The 11,973-nt window shown below is 30.5% G+C and overlaps 1 protein-coding gene and 1 long non-coding RNA gene across 2 annotated transcripts; both read right to left on the bottom strand.

Annotated features, from left to right (window-relative positions):
• Positions 1-678: 678 nt before the first annotated feature.
• On the bottom strand, positions 679-1,324 carry LOC108202360 (uncharacterized). The gene is made up of 2 exons (XR_010287254.1): positions 944-1,324; positions 679-849 (listed from the first exon to the last, which is right to left on the bottom strand). It is a non-coding gene; the product is annotated as an uncharacterized LOC108202360 (long non-coding RNA).
• Positions 1,325-5,119: 3,795 nt separating this feature from the next.
• On the bottom strand, positions 5,120-11,766 carry LOC108201161 (chromatin remodeling protein SHL-like). Its single transcript, XM_017369460.1, has 5 exons — positions 11,637-11,766; positions 5,846-6,179; positions 5,680-5,745; positions 5,307-5,388; positions 5,120-5,185 (listed from the first exon to the last, which is right to left on the bottom strand). Exons 1-5 carry the CDS (start codon positions 11,764-11,766, stop codon positions 5,120-5,122), a joined length of 678 nt encoding a protein of 225 aa, XP_017224949.1.
• Positions 11,767-11,973: the final 207 nt, after the last annotated feature.

An 11,973-nucleotide genomic window follows, 5' to 3' on the forward strand; every position in this document is an offset into this window, starting at 1 on the left:
CATTGACTTAGCTAGAAATCCTGTGTTCCATGGTCGTAGTAAGCACATAGATGTGCGTTATCATTTTATCCGAGAATGTGTCGAGAATGGTTCAATTGTAATCAAGCATGTGAGTACTGACCAGCAGCGAGCTGATGTTTTGACAAAGGCCATGTCAATCACCAAGTTTGAGAAGATGCGTAAACTACTGGGTATCAGGGATCTCAGCCATGTTTAGATTAAGGGAGGATATGTTGGATTATTTTTAATAATCTAAACATTTAAAATTGTTTTTATATTTCTGCTTGAATAAGTGAGCTGGTGTTTGTATGCAGCTTGAATAGGTCGTAGTAGTTGAGTTGGTTTAGGAGTCGTAGTTGTTAAGTTGGTTTAGGAGAGTCGAGAAGATCAGGACTGCAGTTCCTGGTTTCTAGTGATCATGTTAGTTTATTTATTTTCAGCATGTAGTTAGTAATTTTTATCTCTTCAGTTTTGTAAGTTTTCCATTCAGAAATATCAATCAAGCATTCTTTCAGAAGTTCTTTGCTTATACATTTTGATTTGCATTCTTCACGTTTTATTGTTCCATGAAATCTTGGACGGCGTATACATACATAGAGCTATTTTATAAATTCAATAAACTCCACACAAGTTTGCAACTAAACCGTTAAAGATCCGCCGGGCTTTTAACAAAATCTCAACAACTAAATTTCTTATTATTCTTCAATGTTTCAAACAGTCCTTACCTTTATTTATTAATGAGTATGTAAGGACACTACATATTTATGGAGTGAAATATGACAACCATGAATTACATAAATATTGGGGTCTTCTCCAGCTGCATGCATCCAAGGCGTGCCTCAGTTTACACTGCATGTATATAAAAGAAGAAGAATTTAAGAAAAAAAAATTAGTATCAGATATATGCAGTGAAACTTAGGATCAGATCAATTTGTAAACTCACCTGTTGCAGTCGAACTTAGAATCAGACGAGAATAGAAAAGGCACTCCACATATCCCCCACAGAGCATCCACATTTTTAACAATTGCTTTATATACTATAGTGTTTCGCTGGACGCAAGAACAAAGTTCTCTCCTTTCTTCTGCAGTTTTGGCTGTTTCAATGAATGCTCTAAACCTGCTGCAGCACTCACCAGATGGCTCTTTCGCACCTCTCCAAGTAAATGGACTGCACGCGTCTAATGCTTTCTGGTTCTTGGATCCATTACATTCAAAGCCCGTGTGCTCTGCTTCTGCCACCAGAGTGATTGATACAATTAATGCCAACACGATCGCCAAGAAACCAGTAATCCTCACCATTGCTGATTGAGTTGTATTGTACTTTGATTTTGAGCTAGACCATTCAGCTATTTATAGCCAGGTGGGAGGAGAACTTCTTTAATAAATTAAGTTAATTTTAACGAACTGTTAGAATACCATACACATGTACAAATGCACTGCCTTGCCGGCCATAAATTAGGTTTCATTGGAGATTTCATGACACATTTTTTCAGCTTAAAAAAGTGACAAAACATAAGGTATTGGTACCTACTGAAATTTTCATATGCTGTAAATTGAAGGTAGGTTCTGATGATCAAGCATTGTGCTAAGCTACTTTCATCTCTACTTACATCAAACTGTGTTATATAAATTAGTTCTACCAGGCAAAATTGTACAATTCCAACTTATATTATAAGTTGTTATATGCATTTCAGCATCATATATTATCGCAGAATCCTTGATCATTATTGGTCTTAAATTAACTACTGTATATGGCATTTCAGAGAGGCGATAGCCATACATTTTTCATTTTTGTGTTTAGATTAAGACTAGCTTATGACCGGTGTCAAACAGGGTTTAAATAAATATTTTATATTTATCATTTATTAGAAATATAATATATTTTATTTGATTATATTATTATCCATTTAATATACTTATTTAATTTATTGTTGTTAAGATAAAATTTTCTATGTATAAGTTTTTTATCCTAGTTGAAATTTTGATTTTTACCAAAAATTTATTTTCAAATACATATCATGATATATATTTATTCTAGAATGATATGTTTTATATTTGTAAAATTATGTTGTTTTATGATTTCTAAAGTGATAGCAAAAAAAATTCAGTACCAACAAATATAGATTAGCTCGTAGAGTTTTAATCATAATAAAATTTTAAAAAAGTTAACTCGTAATTTTTTTTTTTACATTTAATAGGCAATTGATAGGTGTAACTCTATTTGGAGTTCTTGTTGGTGTAGGGTTGATGGTTATTTGTTTAAGAAATTAATATAAAAGTTTAACCGAGTTTCCAAGTTATATAACTTATATTTAAAACGATTTTGTTATCAATTGTTTTTTTTTGACAATGTGTGGCATTAAAATCATTTTATGTTAATTAATATGAATTTGACTAATAATACTGATATGGACTCTTTATTTATTTGAATGCTGAAGCATGATAGGAATTTAATAGACTTGTAGCGTAATTTAAATTATTTGATTTTTAAAAATCAAAACAAATAGTTTTGTTGATCAGGTAATTAATCTGACCATATAATAGTTTTCAATGATGCAACATTGAAAATCATTTTGATTGAAAACATTAGAGTGCGTATTCCCAAAAAATTTTGTTTGAGACCAAATTGAAAAATCGCTTAAACGGGGCGCAAAGAGTCAATTACTCATCAATTTTTATGGGATTATACCTTAGGAAGGAAGGTAGTATATAATCTACTTAGTTTGGAGATTATAGAGGTGGTGGAATCATACTTCTTTTAACCAATGAAAGAGTGTTCAAGATAGAACTTTTGATCCGTTTATGCATTACATGACGGGGTACGACATACGGTGATGAACACGGGCATTATATATCCCATGATTAACGGAGTTGAGATAAATTCTGATGCAACCAATTTTAAAGAAACATACTGTTAGAGCCATGCATTTGATGGTTTGGAATCATGAAGAAAGTTAATGGAAGCAAGATTAAAATGCACGTACATGAGGGCAGTTTACTCCAGATTTGGCCGAAGCAATTGATATCAGGGAGGCTTTGAGTTGGTTAAGGAAAAAGGCTGCAGGGAGACCGTCATCGAATGGTCATTCAAGAATGTCGAGACCTGCTTGTAAGTTTAAATAAAGAAAATTTAAGTTTCAGGGTTTCTGAACGGTGTATGAATAGAGTAGCTTACTTGTTGAATTACTCATCCTGTTCAGAGAGTAGGAGATGTCTGCTAGAATTTTATTATGTAATGTTGCATGGCTTAAGTTTTTAACGATATCCCCTCATTTTGTGGCAAAAACATATATTAAATATAATTTTATAATTCCTTAGATTTAAAAAGAATGATGTCGTTATAGACTTATAGCAAAATTATCCTTTCCAAACAAGTATGGACTTGGAATTTAATTGAGTTAGGTTATGTGGAGTCCATATTTAAGGTAGAGTATTGGATTACCAAGCATAACTCTTTAGTTTAATCATAAATTATATTTTTAATCATCCATATATAGATACATATATATGTATACACACTTTTAATTATTAACATCTTTCAATTTTAAAAATTATTAAAATCATTGTTGTTCTTATGAGTTATATGATAGAATATAATGTTGTGGTAAGGTAATTGTTCTACCTTTTGATTACAAAGATTATATTGTAAAATCTAATCTATTGGTTATCCGATGTTACAAATATTATAAAATACTCTCTCCGTCCCTCTCATTTCTTATCGTTTGGGTTGGGCACGGAGGTTAAGAAATATGTATAAAGTTGTGGAAAAAAGAAAGAAAAGTGGGTGGAGTGGTAGGACCCATTAATTTTTAATGTATAAAAAGAAGATAGTGGAGTAAAAATAATGCGAAAAGGAAAGAAAATTGAAGTAGTGGGACCCATAAACTATTTTGGGTAAGTTTTGAAATGTAAAAAATTGGATGAGACATGTAAAAAGGAAAGGGTAAAGAAATGAGAGGGAGCGGAGGGAGTAAATAAATTAAAACGACTAGATTATACTTTGTCATATTTTAGACTACAATACTCCAATATTGTGTGGATTCCATACAACTTTGAACCGTATTTAATGATATAACAGTTCTCTTACATGGGGGTCATGATGACAATGATCCTCGTACATAGCACAATTAGAGTTTCGCATCAGGGTATGAATACTCAATAGAATAAATGGGCTAGTGGGTTCGATTAATATACTTTATCTTTGTTGTTAATTTCCTAAAATTGGATCATTCATTTGTTAATTGCCTAAAGTTGAAAATATAATTAATCTTCATCCAATCAGGTTCTTAATTGTGGAACAACAATCAAATTAAGTATAAATAAATTTATTTTAAATAAAGAGACTCTATGTAATAAAGCAATTTCTTCCGCTTGATATATTTTAGAACTTATATTATGTTTTAATAGATTCTCGTCTAACATTTGTAAAGGGTTATTTTTTCATATTTTATTTTAAAAATCATTAACTGACATGTAGGTGAAAAATAATTTGATTAGATTATAAACCTTTCTAAAATCACGCCTCCGAGGTCTTAGAATTAATATGCTTATAATGAAGGAAACCTCTATTTCTTTTGTTAGGAAAAATGCTAACAAAGTAGCACATGAGGTGGCTAGAATCCCATGTTTAGCATTTTGTCAGAATTTTTTCACGACTCCTCCTACGTGTTTGTTGGAGGCTCTTGATTCTGATTCTTCTAGTTGAATGCAATGTTTTTTAATTTTTTTTTAATAGAAAAACATGCTTTCAAAAAATAGAATAATGAAAATTAAAAGATCAAGGATTCCATCACCAAACCCACAGCTAATTTGGTAAAAGCAGTGTGAGACAGGTTTCCGATATATAAATTTTATTTTCAAAAATGTATTTAGTGAAGAAATTATATTCGCCAAAATCCACACTTTATACATGTAAAACAAATTATAAATAAATAAAATAACATGATTGCTAATCTATGAATATTTGATGAAGAAATGAACTTAAACACTAAAATAATAGAAGAAACCTTTTATGTCACAATAAATAAAAGGATTGGGAAAAGCAAATCGTCCAGTCTCCACAAGACAAACTAAAATGACATAATCCTTAGTTTTTAATTATCTAACAGCCTTCTCCTGTTTAGATATCTTTAAACATCCTCGCGAACTTGAGATACCTCTCAAAGCGTTCGTCAGCAGCTTGCTCCTGAGTATAACAAAATAACAAATTTGTGTATACTATATGTTTTGTGAATGTTCAATGCAACAAAGAGTAAAAAAATCTCATAAAAGGTAGAACAAGATGTATAACAAGTTCGAAGTCTGACCTGGCTAGGAGAGTTCTTGCACTTATCACAACAAATAATGCATGAACTCTTTGCAATAGTGTTCGCACAAACTGGATGGAACCTAGAAGGAACATTAAAACCCAATCAACACAACTCAGAAACTTCTATGAAAATTGAAATCACATGGCATGCTTAAGGAAATAATAGTTCTTACTTAGTTAACCAACTCATAGTAGAAAAAGGCCTTATGACACTTCTTAAGAAAATAGAATCTATTCAACATTCCACATCAGTATATATATGAAAGAGCTAAATGTATGACCCCAAGATTTTCATTTTTGAAATGCTAGAATGAAAATACGGCACATATATTGATACATAAAAGAGCAAAACATCTATCATTATGACATACCTTGATTTGCATATGTGACATTGGACATATAAATCCGGATTGTAAGGATTTCCGCAAATGCATAGCCTGCATTTAAGATTTAAGAATAGGCAAATTAAATATTTAAAAGGATTTATATTGTAACTGAACACAAATAAAAAGTAACTAGGAGTCACATAGCACTTACCAATCAGCATCCTTGACATCAATCAATTTTTTACTATAAGCATCATACTCAAAGCGACTATAGTAAGCAGAATCAGAACGCCGGCCTTCAAGCTCCATATATTCTTTGAAAGTGTGCACCGTACACTTTCCTAGGATGCAATCAAGACTTTGAGTATCGAATTGGTTAGATAAAAACAGTTCCTTTTTCCCGTGATAGTCTTTCCTCCAAAAGTCAGTGTCTTGGGGCGAGTAGAATCTTCTTATTTCCACTTTGTTAGCCTTAGATCCTACAATCTGAGCCACACATGGTGGATCATCTGGATCAGAGGCCCTCAGAAGCACACAATCTCCATCTGTAGAACATCAAAAAGCATAGAGAATGTGAGAAATAGACTATACCATATTCAACAACTCATACAAAAAAGAAACTGTAGTTGCCATAGCCTAAAACATCTATATTTGGCAACTCATTGAAGTGGTCATATGTTTTCTTCTTAATGCTTTTTAATGAACTTATATTAATGTAGCCCTTTAATATTGTTTTAGAAAAATTAAAGTTTAAAAGTGAATATAGTTCATATCATATTCAATCAAAATATTGTAAGGATTTTGCCATGTAACATACGCTGAGTAGTTATAAAATTTGGATGGATACTAAATCATATATTTTTTTTTTATGTTTACAGGGGTTTCACACAAAAAAGGTGGAAAGAACAAAGGTTAAAAATAAGAAAATATCTTTTGTAAGAACAAAGAGACATGTAATTAACAGAAAAATCTTTGTAAATGGACATCCACTAACACTAATAGACAAGCATAAAAGTGAGCATCAAGGGTTGAGCCTCAAAGTCACGTTCCTTGAGGGAACACTTTATGATAAATAAGGACCTTGAGAATGGGTGTTGAAGAAAGGTGGCTTGTACAGAGTTTTATTCTATTTTAATTCACTTTACTACCTCTTAATGACTTTTAACAAAAAGCTCATTAATATATGACATAATTATTAAGTTTTTTAAAGAGATATAACATAATTAGTAAGTTTTTTAGTGAGATATTGTGTATTTTGGTGTGAGAATATAGACAGTTTTGAGAGAAATATTGGGTAAGGATTAAAAGGATATACTTGAAAATTGTAGAAATATTTTTAGGTTGCAATTTCTATAATTTAAGCTCTTAGGAACATATTTTTATTCAAGAATATATTCTTGTTTTCTTTAATCATTGCTCGTACCTAATTTCTTATCCCAATATTTATTGATTTAGTACACTTGTTTTTTTTTGTATGGCCTACACTTGTTTAATGTATTTGATTTACTTAGTTTTTGGTAATATATCATTGAGAGTTTAACACAATAATAACTAGGAGAGAATTTAATAAGAGATTCTAATATATCATTAAGAATTGAATGGGGAGATTAAAAATTATGAAACCAATGATTCCAAGGTATGGATAGTTTAGAATTATATATTGGTTTATAATGGGAATGTGAATCAAGATATAATTATAAGGATTATATATTTTATTTTGAGAGAGAATAATATATAAACTAGAAGAAATATTTATAGCAAAGTAAGAAGTTTAGATATCATATAAATGGAAATCTGTTGAAACTAATATATAATTGTGATTTTTGCTTAGTTTCATTTGTCCTATAGTTTCATTTAGTTAGTAAATAAACCACCCCATTATTCATGTACACTTCTTGATTTTACCATGTAATATACTTGAGTTAGTGTATATAGTGCTTCCTAGAAATGAAACTCAACATAATACACATCAACAAATTGGCCGGCAAGGCATCAATAATAATTTTAAATTAATTATTATTTAACATACATATGTGAATTTGTTCCCTTCTGAGATACACATAATTCTTACACAGAAGATTAAGAAATGTTTGAGACTTGACATTTGAGTTAGAAATTGAGCATAATGAAGATGTCCCATTACGAAGAAGTGCCGAACAATAATCATCTAATTGTTAATCTTGACATAACGTCTATTCAACATTATTAGCGGATCATAATTTTTCAAATTGGATGTAGAAAATTAATTAGATGGGTACAAGAGAATATAATCTTAGTCCAAGATTAATTTTGATTGGTAGAAATTTTCAAGTGATATTAAGATAGCGGACCAATTCTAGTTTTGAACGCTAATGTTCAATTCAATCAAATCAATGGAGTGACTTGGGGCCAGATTTATATACTTACTCTATCAAGGAAATATCTTTAAAATGGTTTTAGTAGCTTCCATAATATTCTCTAGCTATTTTGTGTTGTTTATCTAACTTGATTTTGTCTAAATACTATCCTTCTAACAAGCCTCAATAAATGAGAGAAATAATTTATTTTTCAAAACTCAACCAAGATAACATGTGCATCAAAAAAAAGGAAAACAAGGCATTATTGGTGAAATGTTCACATTATTGTTGTATATAGTGGATTTTTTGCTTACTTTTTATATAGCTTTAATTTAAATGTTCGTATAAGTTTGGATGTGGCCTCTAGATGAGATTTCAGGGCAATATATATATGTACCTTAAGCTAAAACAGTTCTTGAAATATTGGCTTCAAAGAATTATATATGCTCGAGAGTATGATGTAATAAACTCTATTCAACTAGCGCCAGAAACTTCAATGATGAACATTTAACTCCTAATTAATTCGCTACTCTTAATCATGAGGATTATATATAAATGGCTATAAGTTAATGCAATTTCTTCTCTCACTCAAATCCTTGGTTGTGATTATCGAGTTAAATTAGCCTTCATATAGTCACTAATTTCTAGAATAAGTATCTTGTATACGACGAAAACAGATTGCTCGGTGAATATGTTTTAGGAGATGATAATAAATTTATTATTTTTGTGATTTCATTGTTTTAAAGTTGTTTGGGAATGATGATACCCATTATCATGGTAAGACCATACATGGTAACTACTATACGGACACATTATGGAAGCTAGTAAACTTACATTAGACAGATGTAATGAATAAGGGAGTTTGATCCCTCGAATAAGCGTCAATTAGATCAGACTCTTATTTGGTAGAACTTATGAAATAGATAGATGATAATACTAATGAGAGGGAAACTAAAATTGATGGAAAATAAACAATGAACTATGTCCATTAAATTAATGTTATTAACAAACTATGCTTGGTAGGCATCACAAGATATTCAATTAATATGAATTAGTACGGGATTATTATAAATTTGTGCATGTCTAATATTTTTTATATTAATGCACCGTATAGATGGAAAAGTAAAGACAACTTATGGTGTCATCTTTAAAATTTTAATGCCGTTAATTCTAGTTTGAGAGTAATTCCATGAGCCAATATTCATAGGAGTTTCTTTTTCTTTCTATCATATTAGTCCATCATTATTTACCTAATTTTCTATATGGGTTTGTGGATATATTTCGAAGGACAAGGAACATGCTAAGTGGAGTGTGTGTTTATAATATTAGTATTTGTTTGGATTATGGTGTAGGAGTGTGGTATTAAAAGAGAAAAATATGCAAAAAATTGAAATATTGAAAATTTCATGTTAGGATAAATACTTATATATTGCGTATGCTAGTTTATACAGATTGCATTTGATTATATTGATATTCATTTACTTCATATATATTATTGTTTAATATAGGGTGATCCCATATAAGTGGTAGCCTAATTCAGTATGTGATGATGATATATTGTGTAACTTGTTATTGAATAAATCCTTTTATCATCACGGGTGAATGATGTTACAATGCCTAGTGTCACTAGTTCAAAGATTATTTATTAAGAAAATCTTATGAGGCTCTTGAATTGCTCTTGAATTAGGATCTTAACATGCCTAATTCTCGAGAGGGTAACCACTAGTTAATGATTAGAATCTTTACCTTTTTTAGATGAGTACATATAACGGTTAAATTTAGTTGGAGGTGTCAGGTATAAATGTCTTATAAAACAAATATAAATGAAAATATAAAAAAATTTGTTGTATAAAAAACAGTAAAAAAGGACGCACAATAATATTATATGTAGTCGATTGTGGGCATTTAGTATGAGGGGCGTTTATGCTTGATAATATAAAGTCTTTTACTCATTATATGGGTATTAATGAATTTTTTTAGGGATATTGATCGTTTCATGGTCAAATAAGCAGTTGAACAAAAAATATAGGTGAAGAATTTGGTTTGCAAAGTTTTAAGATGGTCGCTATCCACTTATTGTGAGGATAGTCCCCGCCTTGGAATAAGTTGGTGAGGTCTTAGTGAGCTTATAAGTAATGGTCACTTACCTTAAAAAGCATCTCAACCTTGAGTTTTTAACTTGATATTGTATATTATAGAGAGAGGGAGAGAATGGGAAAAGATTGAAGGGATTCATTCCATTCTTTATGAGTTCTTTTTAAGTTGTATTCTTTTAGATCTAAAATTTTGTAAACATAGTTTTGTTCATTGATATATTCTTGTATTCTTCACCCATTTTTAGTAGAGTAATTGACACTTTGCACCCCTCCAAGTGTCTCAAACAATTTTTTTTTGGCAATATGGACCCTAAAGTTTAAAAAACGCTTCGATTTGCACCCCTTTGACCATATTCCGTCAAATTAACTGTTAAAATTAATAAAGACAGGGGTAAAATAATAATCTAGGGGGCGGGAAGAGTGGTTCGATGATTGGGCAGTTGTATTTTCTGATTTTACTAAGATGTAATTTAACAGTCAATTTGACGGAATATGGTCAAAGGGGTGCAAATCGAAGCGCTTTTTAAACTTTAGGGTGCATATTGTTAAAAAAAATGTTTGAGACAAAATCGAAAAAGCGCCTAAACTTAAGGGCTCTTTTTAGTAACTAATTTGCAAAGCTGAAATTTGGTAGTATTCATTCTCGATTTTTGTATTTAAAGTATATATGTGAAATCAAATTCAAATATCTACTAATAAAATATTCAACCCTAGGGACGAATCTAGAATGTGGTGAATGTGGGGATGAAAATTTTAAACATGTAATTGGTGAGATTTGAAATTTTGTTGAGGTACAAAAGCAAACAAAATGATAATTTTTTTGGAGAAAAAGGACACCACAAAGAGAAAAACCTCCTCCTTGATGTAACGTTAGATCATTTTACCATGGAGAAATTAGATTTGATGGAGGAAATGATAGATGATATACCATACATACAAAGAATTTAGTGGAGGCAAGTACCCTCCATGCCCCCACTTTGAATATGTTCTTGTCCCTTTTTTATATTATTCTGGTCGTAACATATGATTTTGTTGGTTTACTAATCTATTATTGAGAGCTTAGAACAATTAAGAGATCCCTGAACTTTATATTTAAGCATTGGAATAGTCATCAATTAAAGAGAATTTAGAATTCTAGCACATGGTATAATAGATATAAATAACTATTTAATGACGAGATTAATCACCAAAGTAATAAACCACCGAATCTTGGGTCTTGATGGATATATTTGTTGATCATGTTAGGATATTTAAGTTAAATTTGTAAAATATATGTAAAGATTACAATCTAAACACTAGAAGAATCATATGTTGCGCATTATAAAAAGTTCAAATATCACACAAATTAACATCCATTGATAATAATGAAGAATCCCGGTCGATCTTCGAATATTTTCACACATTAATAAATCCTAATTTTAATAATATAGGTTTTTAAGGTAGTTAGTAAATTCTAGAATATACTCATCAACATGATCAGGATATTACAATGATCTATTAGCTCTAATATTTCAAGTAGAAAAATATAAAATCCTAACATGAGAATATAAATTGTAAAATCATGTATTACCATTATAACGAGGACCGTTATGTTTACATTGCTTAGAAGGTGCACCGGAGGCGATAGAGTCACCTGCTGACATTCTTTTCTTACCCTTGAGATCCCTCACACCTTGTACCTCTTTACCTTTGTTGCTCATAGCTGTGATAGATCAAAAGTAAATTTTAGCTAGATCAGTTGCAAATATAAATCAAAAATAGAAATTCAATACAAATTTGAAAACTAGAATTGGAATCAAAATCAAGAAAACATGAGTACTTACTAATTATCAATTCAATCTAATTACTAATTTTGCATGGAAACACATCACTTTACCTTAAGATATTTACCGCCGACAGATAGACTA

This window comes from Daucus carota, chromosome 9, assembly GCF_001625215.2.
Source record: "Daucus carota subsp. sativus chromosome 9, DH1 v3.0, whole genome shotgun sequence".
Taxonomy (NCBI): Eukaryota; Viridiplantae; Streptophyta; class Magnoliopsida; order Apiales; family Apiaceae; genus Daucus; species Daucus carota.

What these genes read in the sequence shown, in the direction of transcription:
- LOC108201161 (XM_017369460.1), bottom strand. Translation starts at nt 11,766, where the DNA reads ATGAGCAACAAAGGTAAAGAGGTACAAGGTGTGAGGGATCTCAAGGGT. An exon ending in TGTCACATATGCAAATCAAG is followed by an intron (nt 5,389 to 5,679) that starts GTATGTCATAAT and finishes TGTTCCTTCTAG; the next exon opens with GTTCCATCCAGTTTGTGCGA. An exon ending in GCAAGAACTCTCCTAGCCAG is followed by an intron (nt 5,186 to 5,306) that starts GTCAGACTTCGA and finishes TGTTATACTCAG; the next exon opens with GAGCAAGCTGCTGACGAACG.